Source organism: Pipistrellus hanaki, assembly GCF_964339955.1.
Source record: "Pipistrellus hanaki genome assembly, chromosome: 2".
Classification (NCBI taxonomy): domain Eukaryota; kingdom Metazoa; phylum Chordata; class Mammalia; order Chiroptera; family Vespertilionidae; genus Pipistrellus; species Pipistrellus hanaki.
Genome location: NC_140504.1, coordinates 147,971,038 through 147,988,649, shown reverse-complemented (window position 1 = coordinate 147,988,649; position 17,612 = coordinate 147,971,038). Strand labels below are relative to the sequence as shown.

Sequence of the window (17,612 nt, the reverse complement as noted above, 5' to 3'; positions counted from 1 at the left end):
GACATTGCGGTTAAAGGCTAGCTCTGTGGTAGAAAAAAATACATCTACAGATATAAATATAGCTTCCAAATTTGCCAGGTCCACATTCCTGCAATTGTTTTCTCTCTAAATCATGAATTCTCTGTGGGTTTTATTTCAAAATAAGTATTTCTGCTATAAGTCTGATAAATGATATTCCAACTCTAAAGAGTAAGCAACTAGAATGCCATGTTTTTGACGCATATTTTTGCAGCACAGAGGGGACTAAACTCTAAATGTCTCAGCTGTTAAAGGCCCCATCAGAATTGCCCAAAATGAAGAACAGAAGGAGAAAGCTTTCCCTAAAGCAACTCACCAGATCTGTTTGGGCACAGGGACACTCTCTTAGAGCTTGTGTGGATAAGTTGCACTGAATAGTTAAAGGTTTTGCAGTTGCCTGGAATATTTGAGAAAAAGATATCTCTATGTACTTGTCATCCATTTACATAGGCTGGACAGATTTGTTCTACCCACCAAAGCTCTGATAATTTGTGGTCATATTATAATAATAATGTCTGGTTTTTGAGTGCTCACTATGGGTACAAAACTATCCTCTGCATTTTCTACATATGGTGTCATTGAATGTCCATGCTTCTGATGTTAGGGGACCAGCTTAAGGAATTTATGTCAGCTTTTTGTGGTACAAAAGTTTGTTGAGCTGTCTTCTACATTATAAACTTGACAAGTCCTTACTGTTGTTTTTGCTTATCTGATTGTTGGTTGTTGAATCTAGGGGATACTCTGATTACTTCAATACAGGCAGCAGTGATCACTTCCATAAGCAAATTGTTAGAATATAATACACATAAACAGGCAACATCTTCTAATTTACTGATTGATTGTTGGTAGACTAGAAAGAAGCCACTGAGTGAATAAATGTAAGTCAAACAATTGGAAGGGGGCACTATGGTATGTTACATGGCAGTTTCCAATGAAATGAAGTGATTGACATATTTGCACATGGTTGGAAAGTGAAGAATTCTAAAACATGGCACTCTTATACATTTATCCTTTTATTATTCTAATTACCCTAATGTAACATAGATAAGAAAGATAATTTCATCCAAGTTAATGTATTTGTCTATTATTTGTTTTATGATCGAATCATGTTTACTTACCTAGTATTACCTCCTACCATATACAATCTACATATTCTTATTATCAAATGACTTTCAGACCAAATGAAGGCCTTTCAAAATTCTGTGCCTTAGCCTGTGCTGTTCCCTGTGCTTGGAATGCCCTTCCATCTTCACTTGTCTAACCCCTTCTCATTCTTCAGGACTCCATTTGAATACCACCTTTCCAGGCAAGTATTCCCTGATTTTTTCTGCACTACCCAACCCCCACTGCTTCTGAGTTGCACAGCTCCCTGAGTGTAACTCTGTCACCTCCTGTAAAACGTGGTGTTATATTTTTCTGTTTACTTGCCAGATGCACTAGGTTATGACTCTGTAAGCATGGTCTGTCTTTTGAGGCTTATTTCTGTTTTTCCATTCCTCAGCAAGTCTGTACAGTACATGAACTTAATAAGCAATTGTGACTTGAAGGAGTAAATGCATTCATATAAATTGTGCATATCAGTATTTTGTTACTTCCCAAACACACACACACACACACACACACACACACACACACACACTCACTACATTCTGGTATGTGTAGATTTCAAAAAGGCTTATCTGTGGTTTTGTCTTAATTCCTGAAGCTCAAGGTCATGACCTCACAGCATGACTACTGCAAGAACACACATTCAGGTTAAGTCTGTTTTCTTGCCAAGTTATACCTTTTCGAGTGAAATTTCAGGGAGATTTTATATCAGCACCATCGAGATATTTTCATGTTAAACAGGAATGTGCAAGCATGAAAAGAAGTAAAGACTCAGGTCCAGACAACACAACAGATAATGAGCTGGAAGGCTGAGCTATGAAAGGAACACCTCTACCCACTACAGAGTATGACTTAACCTCAAGAGGAAATGATGGCTGGCTTCCACTCTCTATTTGCTTGCCTCATCCTCTCTGTGCTTACCACTTGGTTCCCTTTTATAGGACGTGGGAGGCAGACATGTATTACTAGGGTGCAAGCTTTCACTACTATGATTTCATTCCATATTGTAGTTTCTTGCAAAAATGGTTTATTTTCTTCTAATGTACACGTTACTATACACAATCAGATAACTCAGAAAGACTATCCACACCTTTGTCCCCAGACACCCAGCCATATAATGCAGTGGTATAACCAAGAGAACCAGAGCTGTGCTGGGCTCTGGTCTAGACAAAGATACAAATCCCATCTGGGTCTCCTTCAGAGCAAGCTGCTGTTTGCAACAACAATCTACCAGATGGTGGTAAAAAGAGTTCTTACCTGTTTACTTAATGGGTGACTGGCCTCTGCTTTTATTTAGCCATCTGTTCTGATCTATGTCCCTTTAACTTGTAAGATCCATCACCTCATTTAAGCTGTTACCTTGACACATTGCAATGTTGTGGACATAATGCTTCTACAGAGGGGCAAATTAATATGGGTTTTCATGATTGGAAGGATATGGGTTTTCATGATTAGAAGGTTAAATGAGGTAAGGCTGTGGTAGTTAGTGGTGAGATAAGGGGTTTTGAAGAGGCAGAACTCAAGGGACTGTCAGGTTATGGAAAAATTAGGCTGGTTAGCCAGAGGGATAGAATTTTTATAAATTACAGAGGCTGACTAGGAGCAAAGACTCCCTTTGGGTGTCTCTGATTTGTGAGGGTTTATGACCGTGGACCCAGAGAGGATAAGGGGCTAGCTTTGGATTTCTTTTCTCCTTTTGTGACATTTTGTGAAGAGCAAAAAGAAACTGATTACACCAAAAAGTGGAAAGCAAGAACCACAGCAACAAACTCAATAATATTTAGTCATTCCCAGAAAGATATTTGGTTTCTCTTAAGTTTGAGGAAGAATCAGGGGCCAAGCCCAACTTCACGGAGGAACAGTTTGTGTGTCTTCACCCTGCATTTGAAGGCAGAGTTGTTCCAACCTTGACCTTAGCCTGACTCCTTGACATTTCCATTCAGATCACCAACCAGGCCCTGAACACTAGGTTTTAGAAAGCCCAGGGCTCTGTCTTCTTATTGTATCAGTTTTGGCTCTACCTGCTGTGATTTCCACTGAAATAACTAGTATTATTACAGTTCCTGAGATTCAAAATATTGGGCATCTCTGAATTTTCTATCTGCCAATTTTACCCAACCAGTAACCAGTTCTCTGCCTTTTGCCTACATTGAGTTTCTTATGTCTTTTTCTACTTTTTTTTTTATCCCCCCTGCCACTGCTCTAGTTTTCCATCTCTCATTACTTATATCCTAGCTAATTGAAATAACCTCCTAAGTAGCTCCAGCTTTTAGTCTCTTCCTGCTCAAAGCATGTTAAATACTGAGGTTTGATGATAACTTATAACAGTCACCTTAAAAAATTAAACAGAAGCCTCCTTTATTTTGCTGTCACCTAGCAAATCCAGTGGACCTCTCAGCTTGGTATCCAAGGCAGTCCCTAGAGTTACCATTTGCGTTTCCAGCATTTTCTATTTCTCTGTGTCCCAGTAAAACAAAGTGGCATGTGGTTAGGAATAACCCCATGCTTCCTTGCCTCTTTGATCTGTTCCTTCCTCCTAGAAAGCCCTGAAGGATATTTCATTAAGCTCAGGCTCAAATACATCTCTGCTTTCCCCAATCGGATGCAAGTGCTCCTGCTCCTGTTCCATTTTGGGGGGTATTTGTATGCTGCTTGGCATGCATTTTGTTCCTGCCCTATTGTTAGCTTTTCAAGTCTTACTTGTGCATACCTTATAGCACAGGATAATGATTGATAGTGGGACTTTGTAAGAATGCAAAAAACCTACCCATCCATTCATTCACTCAATTGTTTATTGGGGGTCTATTAGTATAGTATATAAGGTACTTGGATACAGAGATCAGTATGATATAGTATATCCCAGTTCTCCAGGAACTCATAATTACATGGAGGAAAAGTCACAGAAATAATTCCACAATGAAAAGTGTGCAATAGGAGTGCCTTCAAAGTATGGGAGTAGCAAGACTTCTTCTATAGGGTAAATATATTGGGGATGAAGAGATGAAGGTGGGGAGGAAGCTGAGTAGTTAATAAGGGCTTCCCATGGTTGAGAATGTCTCTTTTGGACTTGAAAATTGAATAAGAGTTGTCAAGGAAGATAGACAGGTAAGAAAGGGTAGGAATGGAATGGAAAGATAACCCAAGAAAGCTGCTTTGCTTACTCTCAGAGGCTTAGCACACTAAGGCAGCCTAGTCACCAAATAATTATTTTCTGTTTCCAGATAAAAATATCCTAAATGACAGCATCCTTTGATACCCTTGAAGGAGAAAGGGAGAGCAATAAAGGAATCTCTGTAACTGCTTTTGGTTGAAAGTCATTCATTCCTTCTCTCTCTTTTTAAATGTTTTGTAGAGAAAGTCTGTGATTGCAGTGAGCTTCATAGCAGCGTTTCTCTTCCTGCTGATTGTGCGCCTTGTAAACGAAGTGAATTTCCCATTGCTGCTAAACTGCTTTGGACAACCTGGTACAAAATGGATACCATTCTCCTACACATACAGGCGGCCCCTTCGAACTCACTATGGATACATAAATGTGAGGACACAAGAGGTAAGACCTCAGAGGGTTATATGGGATTCGAGGGTATCCATGGTAACAGATTTTCTTTAGGAGCAAATGTTTTTCAATCACTGAGCTGGCTTTTGCTGCCCCACTGAGCTTCTTTGGGCCCCTGACATTTTCTGTATTCTCCTTCTTAGACAGTTACAGACACACGTTTAAAGTGTGCTGGCCCTTCTGATTCACTGGCTTCCTGTGGAGTTGAGGAAGCAATTACCTGTTTTCCTGGTGGTTTGTGGCATAACATACACATCTTGCCATTTATTGCCTGTGATAAGCAGTGACCAGCTAGCGAAGTAGCTGGTTTTATTTCCCGGAGGTCAACTGTTTGGGGACAGCTCTTTGTTGAATTGCAGAAAAGCATTTATACTTTTGAAAACACTAATTCTGAAACCTGGAGCTAGAAAAAGGGCAAGCTGATTTTAAAATTCTCCGTGGCTGCAGAGAAAATGGTATTTAAAGAGTTTTCAAATTTAAAGGGCTTAAAATCCTTTAAATCCTGTAATCCCTGAACCTTCAAGTCTTTGTGGCCAATTGGTGGTACAGAAGAGACTGGAGGCATATTGACAGCTGGGAAGTGCACACTAGACTAGCACTTTCGCAAGCAAGGATTTGTACCGTGGAGTGAAGGAAAAAGTAATGAACCTCACAAAATGTGAGAAGTGCCTGGAAGTGATTAATAAAAGTGTTATCTCTGTTTGTTTCTATGTAGTGGAGTGTCTGTGAGGTTAATATTCATGAGTGCAAAGTCCGCATTTGAAGTTGTTGGTAACAAAGGTACAAGTCGCCAGTGTGTCTACATCCCAGAGAAGTTTTGGATCCGATCCCATTGAAGGGTCATTTTATAAAGATGCTAGAGAGGAAAGTTACATACAGAATGCTACTCGTGTTCTGAGTTATTCTTAACATCCAGGGAGGAGGTGAGAGCTGGCTTCGTACATTCTCTTTTGTAGGCAATATCATACCTGAGTCTTTGCATCTGATTAATTTGATTTTTTAAAAATGGTTTCTGTATCTGAAGGATTCACAAGCTATTTATTAGATTTTATTGTTACAAAGAAAAAGGCACCATTAATGACACATAAATTCTTAGGAGCCTTGCTTGATGTTTATCCTTTAAATGGTTTCAAATTAATTTTCAAAAAAGGGCCCATGGCTTAAATTTGTTGCATGTCCTATTAATTGATTACCTGTATAAAAATGATCTCAGAGAATAGTTTGTCTCACTCTCGTTTTTGTTACTTTTATTTCTGGTTGTCAATTAATATTCTATAACTCTACTGGATCATGTTAACCACTTCACAAGGACTTGTCGCAGGCAGAAAATGAAACACATGCCTGAAGTTTTTCACCAATTCCTCTCAGGAGGGAAATCCCACCTCAAATTAAGGACCCTTTCATTTGTTTAAATATTAATGGATTGGATTTTGAAATGTTAAGGGAAAAACTGATGTGTAGAGGCTGTTATTAAATTAGTCATATTAGCTAAGCTATTTTTGATATTCTTTTGGTGTAGTTTTTAATATGACTTTACCACAGGATATTAATCATTATTTTGACCCTACAGAAGCTATTTTTTTTTTGAAGGAAACATAATTACTGAAGAAATTTTTTTTTTTTTTTTTTTGGCATCAAAAGCATACAGGCATGGCTTGAGTGAAAATAGGGCTAACAATATCAACTAGCAAAGTCATTTTGAAGATTAAATAGGGCAAAGTGCATGAGGTGCCCAGTTCCTAGCTGATGTTCAATGAATGAAGGTTTTTTGGTATTTGTTTGTGTTTTTTTTTTTTCTTCTCTTACACTTACCAGTTATGACTTGAAGTTCTCGGTATAAATAAACATTAAACTACCATAGTCCAGAATAACAAACTTTGCATTTAAATTTTAAAGAATTTGAATTAAGGGCAGGTCATTAGAAATCAGGGTTTTGCAACTTAAAACCACAATGATAAGAGAAAAATAAAGCATATTACTGCACACTAAATATCAAATTGGCAAAAATTAAGAATCTGATAATACAAAGTGTTGGTAAAGGTGTGGAACAAAAAGAACTCTTGTACACTGGTAGGTGGAGTATAAACTGGAACAACCAATTTGGAAAAAACAGCTCCCTATTATTCTATAAAGTTGAAGATCTACATAACCCATGCCCCAGCATTTCCAGTCATTGATATATTCACATGGCATGCATGGACAGCAGGTACTGCAGCATTTTTCATGATCACAAGAAACTGGGAACGACCTAGATGTCTATCAGTAGGAGAGTGGGTTAAAATTGTGCTACATGCACTAGAATACTATACAGCAATGAAAAATGAAGCAACTAGCTTCATGTGACAACATGAATAAGTCTTACACAAACATAGTTTTGAGTAAAAGAGCCTATATAATAAAAGGCTAATATGCAAATTGTTCCCCACGACTGGGAATTCTACCAGGAGTTCAATTAGGGGGCATGGTCAGCCAGCCAACCACCTATGGCTCCTAACCCCAGTGGGCCCTGTCCCCAATCTCCCCCTTCCCCACCCAGATCAGAGGCGGGGGCAAATCGGCCAACTTCTGGCATCCCCCGCCCCTGGCCAGCCTGGCCCAATTGGCTCCTATCCAGTTGGGCCAGCCAGACCCCACTGGTGCACAAATTCGTGCAATAAGTCTCTAGTGCAAAAATAAAAGAATACACACAATATGATTTCTTAAATATCAGAGGAAGAGGCAAAACTAAAGGATGTTGCTTGGGTGCATACATAGGAGGTACAACTAAAAAGGAATAAAAAGAAATGAAATTATTATCATACAAGTGAGGAAAAGCAGTTACTCTGAGAAAAATGTATGGTTTGTGAGCAGTGTGAGTTCCTGGGACACCAATAAACATTACTGCACACTAAATATCCAGTTGAAAGTGGCATGGGTGTTCACATTCTAAATATTTTTTTAAGTATCTATTCATGTTGTATGCACTTTTCTGCATTTCTGTTTCATAACAAACATTTCAAAATATATTTTGAGTCCAGTATGATATTTATTGACCAAGAATTATACAAAACACTTCACCTTATTTAACAGCAAGAAATAACTAAAGAGAAGCAATGAGGCATTAAGCTAGCTAAAACAAACTAGATATATTCACAGTTGGCAATTTTATGTTATGAAAAATCTAGTAGTAGATTTGCAGGTTAACTTATTCTTGTATTCTATGCACCATAGAAAGGCTCCATATAACATGAGTGAAGGGGATGAGCAGAAAATTTTACATGGGAGTTGGAAAACAATATGATACCTAAGTAAAATGATAGATTTTCCTCCATCTGAAAAGCCTCTAGGTTACACTGACAGGGAAGCGAGATTTGTGGGCTCTCTACCTTCCTCCTCATTTATTCCATCTTTTCTTCTAACAATCCCACCCACCACTATCCCCAAGTCTGTACTCCATTCATACTCAAGTGCTCTGTGCATTGGTCCTCACCAAATAATGGTTTCAGGTGCAACCCTACCCAGAGATAGCTGTATTAGATAAGATTCAGAAAGAAAATGTCTTCAAGAACCAAAATAATACAGCTAAAATGATAGGTGGTGGATTGGGTATTTGGAGAAAATAGCTTCAATAGTGATCCTCATAATTTGCTCCAAAAGCAGCCTATATCCCCATTCATTCTGTTCTCACCCACAGAAGGGTCAATCCCCATGGCCGAGCTGAGCCAGGGGAACACAGAGCTCATCTATTTATTTTAAGATCTTGGTTCTCAAGGTTTTCTCATAAGTTTTTCAAAAGAAAGCACATGCTTACCAGAAACCAGCCGACTTACAAGAAATATTTTAAACAGATAGACATATGAGCAATGATTTCTAGATCTAGAGTATCTGCAAACACAATCATTGTTAATGGTAGTTTTATTGGCTGATGCTTCAGCTAGGCCAGACATTGCTGTCACTAGACAGAGATTTTTATAAGTGGAAACATTTATGAGGAAAAAAAAATGTCTCTCCACTACTGTCAAATGCAAGGTGGAGATGGTGGTGGCTGAATTAGGTTGAAGATTTAGAGATACAGTGGAGAGCTGGGTTGCTTAGGAGCAAAATCTGATTCTCTGGTTATTTTTATTTTTTAATGAGATGAGTTCTGGTCCCTTTGGCTTGGTCCAACTGGAAGTATAGGCAATCTTGTGAATCTATGACAGTCTGCCCTGAAGGCCTCACATTTAGTAAATTATACTCAGTCCAAGCTCAGCTTCATTTCATCAATTTACCCAGTTTTTGAATGATCTGTTCCCAAGGAAAGTACAAAAAGTAAAAGATAAGGAACACAGGAAAGATAAACCTGGGACTTGCTTATATTTTACATTGTTAGAATATTGTTTTCCTAATCCAGACTCATACAAAGGAATATACTGTGAAAATTATGAGGACTATTCTAGAACACTGAGATGGAAATAATTAGAATAGAAAGAATTAAATGCTCCTCTCACTCTATAATGACCACTTATACCATGCAGTTGGTGATCGGCTCCCATCCTTTGCCCTGTCTCTTTCCCTTTCTCAGCCAGTGTGGGCTAAGGTTCTTACATTAGCATTGGTGGAGGGGAAGTTTGAGAATCAAGGAAGCAAAATGAGTAGCCAGTTAACAGGGTGAGTGATGGTATCCTGAATTTTTCCGGCCACAGAACCCAGAATTCCTCATTAATTCTATGTTTGAGCCCACAACATGTGAGGCACTGCCAATCCAAAATTTGGACCAATTGTGATTTAGATTTTGCAAGAGGGCCTATATTTCCCTTTGCTTCCCACCCCCATTAATTTTCTGGCCCGCTAGCTTAGCTGCTCAGACTTGCCCTGCCAAGTCATGACTGTATTAATAATGCATCCCTCCATTTAAACAGGATTAGACTTAGGGGATCCCACCTGTAACATTAGGGCAGAATCACTGTATTATTGGCTGACCTTTGACAAAGTAAAAAGCGTAACCTCATACGTGTTCGGAAAAAGAAATCTCTGCTTGGCAATATTTTGTGAACTCTACTTTCTCCTTAATGCAAATTGTAATGGTTCATTTTAAATTAATTAATTGCAGTGGGTAGGGAACGTATAAACTACTAAGGTACTGCAGGACTTTGTTCAAGGTAATCATCGTTTCTGCCTGTTGTGATCATGGCAGATTCTGAGGAAAAAGAAGAAAATGTACTTCAGGCTGGATTTTGTTTGTAGTTTCTAGATATGGAATCAGTTTTCCTGTCATGTTTTGTTGTTGCTAGTGCTGGATGATCAGGCATGAAGATATTGTTCTGAGCAAATAACCTGAAACTTATTTGCATGAACTACTAGATAAGAGAACGGAACTCTGACAATCAATAGAATGCCACCTGCAGCTCTTCCTGGTGATCAGTGGGGATGACAGATGTCTCCCTCACATCTGATAAGAGAACCTTCCTATGCCAGGGCTGCAGGGGTTCTCTGGTATTGGGGGAAGAGTGACCTTTCAGATGGTCTTCAAATGTGCTAAGTGAAAACACGAGATTTCCCGAACATAGCAATCAAGTTGTAGGGTGACATATTGATTTGCTTAATAATTTAATGAGGCCAAAACAGACCTCTTCAAAAATGAGAATGTTTTAAAGTAGACTAAATAAGAATACTTAAGATCAGTTGCTATGACAGACAGGCTGCACAATCTAATTAAAGATTTGCATAACATATTGATATTGCAATAGATTTTCCCAAGTTGTGGTTATAGCAACAATTAAGAAACAGAGCTGACTTTCTTGGAAATAAAAGCACACACTCCACACATTCAAACAAATGTCCACATGTAACTAAAGCTGACATGAATTTTATACATACATATACTTATATATATATATGTATGTATATGTTTGAGAATATAGGCTTTGGGTTTTACATAGTCTATTGAGAGTAATTATATGAAAAATATGTTTCAAAAGTTTAAAACTAATCAATGTAATTGTTAATTAAAAGCTGAATATTTACATTTGTATACTCATAAAGCAAAATGAATTTAACCAAAATAAATTTCAACCATTAAGCTATAGAAAAGGAAACAGCTACATGAACATATAAAGATTACTTACTTGGTATGTGCATATTGGCTTAATCATTTTAAAGATCATTTATCTTTTTCCTATGTATGAGGGCACACATTTGCTGAGTGGAGACAAGATTATATTTCTCAGTCTGGTTGTGAAACAGCGTCTCCAAACAATGACCATTATCTTGAGGCAATATGTGCTTTGCTGGCAGGTGAAAGGGTCAGACACCCCTGTGGCTTCAAATGGTTTCAGAAAGCTTTCTTGGGAGATGTGAGGCGTGTAGCAGGAGAAGGGTTTGGATAAGATAGGAAGGGAAGAAAAACAGAGTTGGATGTGTAGGAGAAGTTTAATTGTCCCCTGTTCCCTCCTAGGTTCTTTGACAGGTCTCATAATTAAATTGGCATAAGACAGATTACTAAGAGTAAAACAGGTTTGATTTCATGTGGGACCCCTACGAAAATCTGAGATTCAAAAGGCAGCCAGGTGCCTGAGGCTTCTACACCCCTGAGTGAAGAGAAAGAGCGGAGGTCTGGGCTTCAAAGGAGAGGAGGTCAATTCACAGGGATATAGGAAGAGCAGATGTTTGGTATAAGCATACAGATGTTTGCCTTCCATGCACATAGGTTTCTCAGATGAAAAAGTGACCTCTAGTAATAGCTCTCTTGTAATGTACATTTCTCTTACAAAAGAGTAACTTCTACTCTGTTTTCAAAGTTTCTCCTGTGTCTGCAGCTCAGAAGAATCCCCATGATGAAGAAGCACACCATGGCGTGGCACATTCTTTTTTTTCTTTTTCTTATTGATTTCAGAGAGAAAGGAAGGGAGCAGGAGAGAAAAAATGGAAACATCAATGATGAGAGAGAATCATTGATCAGCTACCTCATGCAAGTCCTCTACTGGGGATTGAGCTCACAACCCAGGCTTGTGCCCTGACCGGGAATTAAACTGTGACCTCCTGGTTCATAGAGTGATGCTCAACCACTGAGCCACATCAGCTGGGTGGAATGGCACATTCTGCCACCCTTCAGGAAAAAAAGCAAAAAAGGTTCAGAACATACACTGTCCATTTCCCTTCAGCACCTACCACTCCCAGCAGGCCATGGGTACTACATTAGAAGTCGCCATCAGCTCCTGGCTATTTTGGTAATCACCATGGCCTCACACTCCATCCATCCATTTCTTACCTCTCTCTGGTTCCATTACCCTTTGTCCTAATCTCTGGGCTCCTCATTTTGTTTAGCTGATTGTCCAATCTTAGAGAGCCCCTATCTTGGTCCTGCCGACCTGAAAACTACACAGGAAGCCAGGCCACTTATGTACCCCAATATGTAAGTGGTGCCCCATACTCAAGGGGCTCAGGAGACACTGCCACATGTTTGCATGATCCTCTGTATTTCCAGAGAAGGAAGTCAGACACATAGGGGGGCAATAAACAGGCTACTCTGATTGAAATGCAACTTACTCTGGAGTATAGAGGATAGAAAAAAATTCATTAGGTAATTATGATTTTGAAATGTGAATAGAATCATTGGAAAGGGAAAAGCCAACTCATACTTGCAAAAGAGTGATACATATACAGGCAGTCCTCGGGTTACATCAGACTCAACATACATTGTTTTGTGGTTACGTTGCCATCTCTCATTTATTTATATATAAAAAAGCTCTGTTACTTCGATGTATGTACACATGTGCTTTATGTTTATTATTATTTATTTACCACAAGTAAAGGTCAGGAATTGTTATCTTTTATTTATTTTATTATTATTATTATTTTTTTTACTATTTCACTTCATTACTGCTGTGTATGTGCTCCATGTGAGTGACATAGGTGCTTATATAAGTGGGTTCCAACTTACGGCGAAAATCGTGTTATGTCGCCCCATAGGAACGGATCTCTGACATAACCCAAAGACCTACTGTAATATATTCATGAGTAACGATATCCATATTCATGCACTAATGTATAGAAATATACAGAAAATACATTCATCCATGTATACATATATGCAGCAATATATACATATACACATGCTCACAGAACAATTTATATTTTCTTAAATATAAACATACTTTGTATACATATGTACTTCATTATATAATAAAACCAGAGGCCCGGTGCACAAATTTGTGTATGGGTAGGGTCCCTCAAGGTGGCTTGCAGGGATTGGGGCCCCAACACACACCTCCTAGCTCACAGCCCCAGCTCGTGGCCTCAACCTTGCATCCCTACAGCACCACCTGGCATCCTGCCGTGGCTTGGCTCAACCCCCTCACCTGCTCCACCATCCCGTCACAATCCTTCACTTCTCCCGGCCTAGATAGGCTGCCCACTGCCAGTGCTGATTTACAGATGCCCACTATGTTCCACACCACCCTCTAGTGGTCAGTGCACATCATAGCGAGTGGTCAAACTCCTGGTCCAATTCCTGATAGAACAATATGCATATTAGGCTTTTATTTTAAAGGATGGTTAACATGTGTAATTAGCCAGGTAGGTATATATAATGCCTCTTATCCTTGCCTACTCTCCACCACCCCTTTATTACAGAAACAGTCCCTTCCCTCCTGACCATAAGGGTGTGCAGAAGATTCAGGCTAGTGATTGGCCAAATAAGGGATTGGTCAAAAGGTAGATGCATGACCCAAAATGGGCCATTCTGAACCCTTCCCAGATTTTATTGTTTTAAATAATGCTGTGGGAAAAGATTCTATTTTCTTTGGTAGTAGTGTGTTGAGATGTGGATCTCTAAGTGTCAGTGGCTTTGGGAAGAATGAGACCGAACAGTGAGAGAGACACTAGCTAGGGGCAATTCTCTAGTGCCAAGCCAAGCTATTCTTAAAGGCACTATACTTCCTCTGGTCTGGGGATATAAGCCAGAGAATTCTTCTTTTTCATTTCTTCTGGTTTGAACTATATTTTGGTTACTCGTAACCAGAAGAGTTCTAGCTGATATGTACATTATACGTTATAGTTATTTTACAACAACCACCAGAAAACATGCTAAAACTCATCTTTCAACAAGGTGCTGGCTGGGAGAGCCATCTTTCCAAGTCCATAGCTGAAAACTTCTGGGAAACAGAGCAGGCGGTCACACCTGTCAGTCCATCAGTTGGCCCAGGTGTCCACAGAGATGTGTGTTCTATATCTTCCTGCTGAGGGACATATGTGTAGAAAATGAGCTTATTTTTTGAAAAAGGGACGTAAAGGTCACACTTAGCCAAGGTCATAAAGCCAGAAAATGGCTGGACAAGACTGATAACTATTAAATTTCTAACCCTACACAAATGATAGATCACATACTTTTCATTTTAATTATTCAGAAGAAATCTTCCCTATTGCTATGAGGCATCATCAGTCAAAATAGATTGATTTTCACTTTACAAATCACATCTGTTATTGATGAAAGATCCCTTATCATATTTTTCAATGTTTCAATTGGTTTCCCCAGAAAATATAAGAGGACTTGATTCATTGCAGAACCTTAGGTAGAAAAATGCCCTTATACTAACTGTCATCTTAATACACTTCACAGGAGCCTGTTAGAAATTCAAATATCAAATTGTCTTACCTAAGATAAGCAAAGTAAAGCAAAACAGAGCACCTAACAAAGAGCACCCTGATTTTAGAGTTGAAAAAGATGGTAGAACTAGCTGTCCCCCATGGTAAGAGTTTTTGTTCAGATTTCTGAAGTTCCATTGAAATAACCTGACAGAGTAGGTAGGAAAGAAAACAAACAAATAAATTCACCAGGTGGCAGTTAGTATTAACCATGATTATTAGTCAGTCATCAAATAATAAGTGTTCACTCTGTCCCAGATAAAGTACTAAGATTTAGCAATGAATCCCACTTTAAAGAAAAATTAAAATTGGGGTTCACCAAGGAAGAGAATAGGACAGACTGGCTTCTAATTATCCTAGAAAATACCACCCAGGGGACATGGACATTTCAGCATAACAGATTCATTATTTTCCTGTTAAGAATAGTGAACATTCAAGGAACTTCAATTAAACAGTTGTATTCATTGTCTGGCAGATAATTTGGCACTAAGTAGATGGCATCAAATTGTGATTTCTCATTTCCCAGAGTAGACTTACAAAGGCTTACTTACAAATGAAAAATATTCATTAGAGACTTTTTTACCTCAAAATTAGCTATATGACTCTTATATCAAATGTTATCTCACAAGGCTTTTGAAAATTATATACCTGGGTAAATCCAGTAATCTGGCTTATAGAAAGGTTTTGAGTAGTAAAAGGAAAATGAAATTGAGTTCTGATATGGCAATGTAGTGGTCTAAGACAGCATGACAGTTGTCCTGCTGTATAATGCCAGGGCCTGCTGGATAAGATAGGATACATTATTTAATGCCCAGACAGCCTTGCACAAAAGAAGGGAAATCTTCAGGCATCAGCAACTGAGAAGGTATGGAAAGAGATGTAAGCATGAAAGCTGATAGTGTGGTTTCCTGGGGGATTATCAGTATCAATCAGAACTAAGGAGATGGATAACATCAACCCTGCAGGACAGAAGGTGAGTCTGGGTTCAGCAGAAGCAGAGACTGAGATATGCAGGTGCCTCCCGCCCGCCTCCCCCCTTACCACCCCTACTTTCAACCAATCAGAATGAAAACTGGGATTTGACCAGCTCTTCCCTAATAAAAGGCTAGGCTAGGAAACAAATAAACACATGAAAACTGGAACAGAGAACAGATAAGGAAGCTTATTTATATCTGTAGTCTTTGGATAACAAAAAATTAGCCCTGGAAATTAATTTTAGACGTTGAGTAAGGCCAATTATCCTCCATAATGTGGGTTGGTCTTATCTAATCAGTGTAAGGCCCAATAGAACAGTAACAACAACAAAAAAATAGTATTTTTACATATTCTTTTTAAATTATTACTATTTTTTTAATTATGGAAACAACTCTGGAGTATTTCACAGATGATACTGCTTAAAAACTCAAGTACTTAATTCTAGTAATTTTTTGTAGTAATAAATGCAATACATACTCATTGTAGAATAACTGGAAAACATGTTTAAGGAAAATGTCACCTAAAATGTACCACCCAAATATATCCCATGACACTTAATATCTTTAGCTATTATCTCTAAACCTTCTTTCTCTATCTACATTTAGAGTTGACATAATCCTCTACAAAGGTTTCTCTATCTCACTTATTACATTTAACATTATGAAATAATGTCTGTACTATAGGACAAAGAAGCATTTTCTTTGCAATTACAAAGCATTGCTTTGTGCCCAGCATGTAGTGGATTCAACATGTGTGATCCGATGAACTTTCTGACTTGAACTGACAACCCCTCTGTGAAACCACTTAATGGAACTTGCTGACCAATGCAATTTCAGTATCTTCTGTTGCCCTCACAGGACAACTAAAATCACTGGAAAGAGTCACTGATCTCAGGCCTCGGAAAATTAGTTAAATCAGTAAAATAGCATGCAATCTGCAAGGACTAAAAGAGGAAATGACATGTGGAGTGCTTTAGCACACAGGTTCACTATTCCTTATCCCAAATCCTGTGGGCCAGTTACATTTTGGAATTTGGAATTCTTCCATTGAGGATGAGGATAGTGCAGATGAGGAGTATATTGTGAAACACCATAACTGGGTACAGGGCAACACATTGCAATCAAACAGTAATGGCAAAGCATTTTTATAGCAAGTCATGTGAATAACGACAATAATAGACCCTCTCCTTGGGCTTTACAAGTGTTCATGGTGCATTATAAGATTCCCTTGTGTCTGGGTTGTGGAAACAACTTCCAAAGGAGTTTCAATCCTTTTAGCTCTAGCTGGGGACCAAATTTTTGGTTGATTTCCCAGCTTGCAGGGTTCCTAGAAAATGCAAGTACCGGTAGTAAAATTCAAGCTGACCCACTAGGGTCCAGAAAACAACTTCACAGACATCCTCCAGAATAATGTTTGACCAAATACCTGAGCAATATGGCCCAGCCAAGTTGACAAATAAATGAAACATGACAGTGTATAAGGCTTTTAATGAATAATTGAAATGTTCTCACAAGTACTCTCTAGGTTATGTAAAGCCACTTTTACCATATTGTAGATGAGGAAATTGAGACTAAGACAGGTTATACAATGAGCTCCAAGTCATACTTGCTCAAACTGGCAGAACTGAATCTTGAAATCCAGATGCCAGAGCCCCAGATTTCAGTCATATGGTCAAAGAAAGAGCATCCAATGTGTTGACACATTAGTTTCTATATTGGACCTTTGCACAGTAAAACTGCCTGTATCCCTATATGTAATTTAATCTTGATGGCTTTTGTTGAGTAGAGTGCCAAATATTAGAGTTGAGATTTTACTTATTGCTTGTTCTGAGCTGCTGTAAGTCAATTATCTTGTTGCAGCCCACATCTGGACAGAGTACAATCATGCAGCTCTCCCCACGACTTTTTTTTTTCTTTCATCATTTCAGTGCACCCAATTTTATTTATTTAATTTATTTATTTTAATAAATTTTTATTGTTCATATTATTACAAATGTTCCTTTCCCCCCCTCCCCCCACCATTGCTCTCCTCCACCAGGTTCCCACCCCACCCTCTGCCCTTTCCCCACTCCCCATTGTCCTCATCCATAAGTGCACAGTTTATGCTCAGTCTCTTCCCACATTCCCCTCTCCCCTTTTCCCCGAGAATCGTCAGTTCACTCCCCTTCCATACCTCTGATTCTATTATATTCAACAGTTAATATTGTTCATCAGATTTTTTTTTTAATTTCCTTGGTTTTTAGATTCACTTGTTGATAGTTACATATTTGTTGTTCATAATTTTTATCTTTATTTACTTTCTCTTCTGAAAGAACCCCCTTCAGCAATTCATATAATTCTGATTTGGTGTTGATGAA

The 17,612-nt window shown here is 38.6% G+C and overlaps 1 protein-coding gene across 3 annotated transcripts in view; it reads left to right on the top strand.

The window, feature by feature from the left end:
• ST6GALNAC3 (ST6 N-acetylgalactosaminide alpha-2,6-sialyltransferase 3) overlaps positions 1 to 17,612 on the top strand; it is a 571,191-nt gene that overhangs the window by 212,257 nt on the left and 341,322 nt on the right. For all 3 annotated transcript variants that reach the window (XM_084872192.1, XM_084872190.1, XM_084872191.1), the window contains exon 2: positions 4,478 to 4,672. In XM_084872192.1, the coding sequence (XP_084728318.1) occupies positions 4,478 to 4,672 (195 nt within the window). The remainder of the gene's footprint in view (positions 1 to 4,477; positions 4,673 to 17,612) is intronic.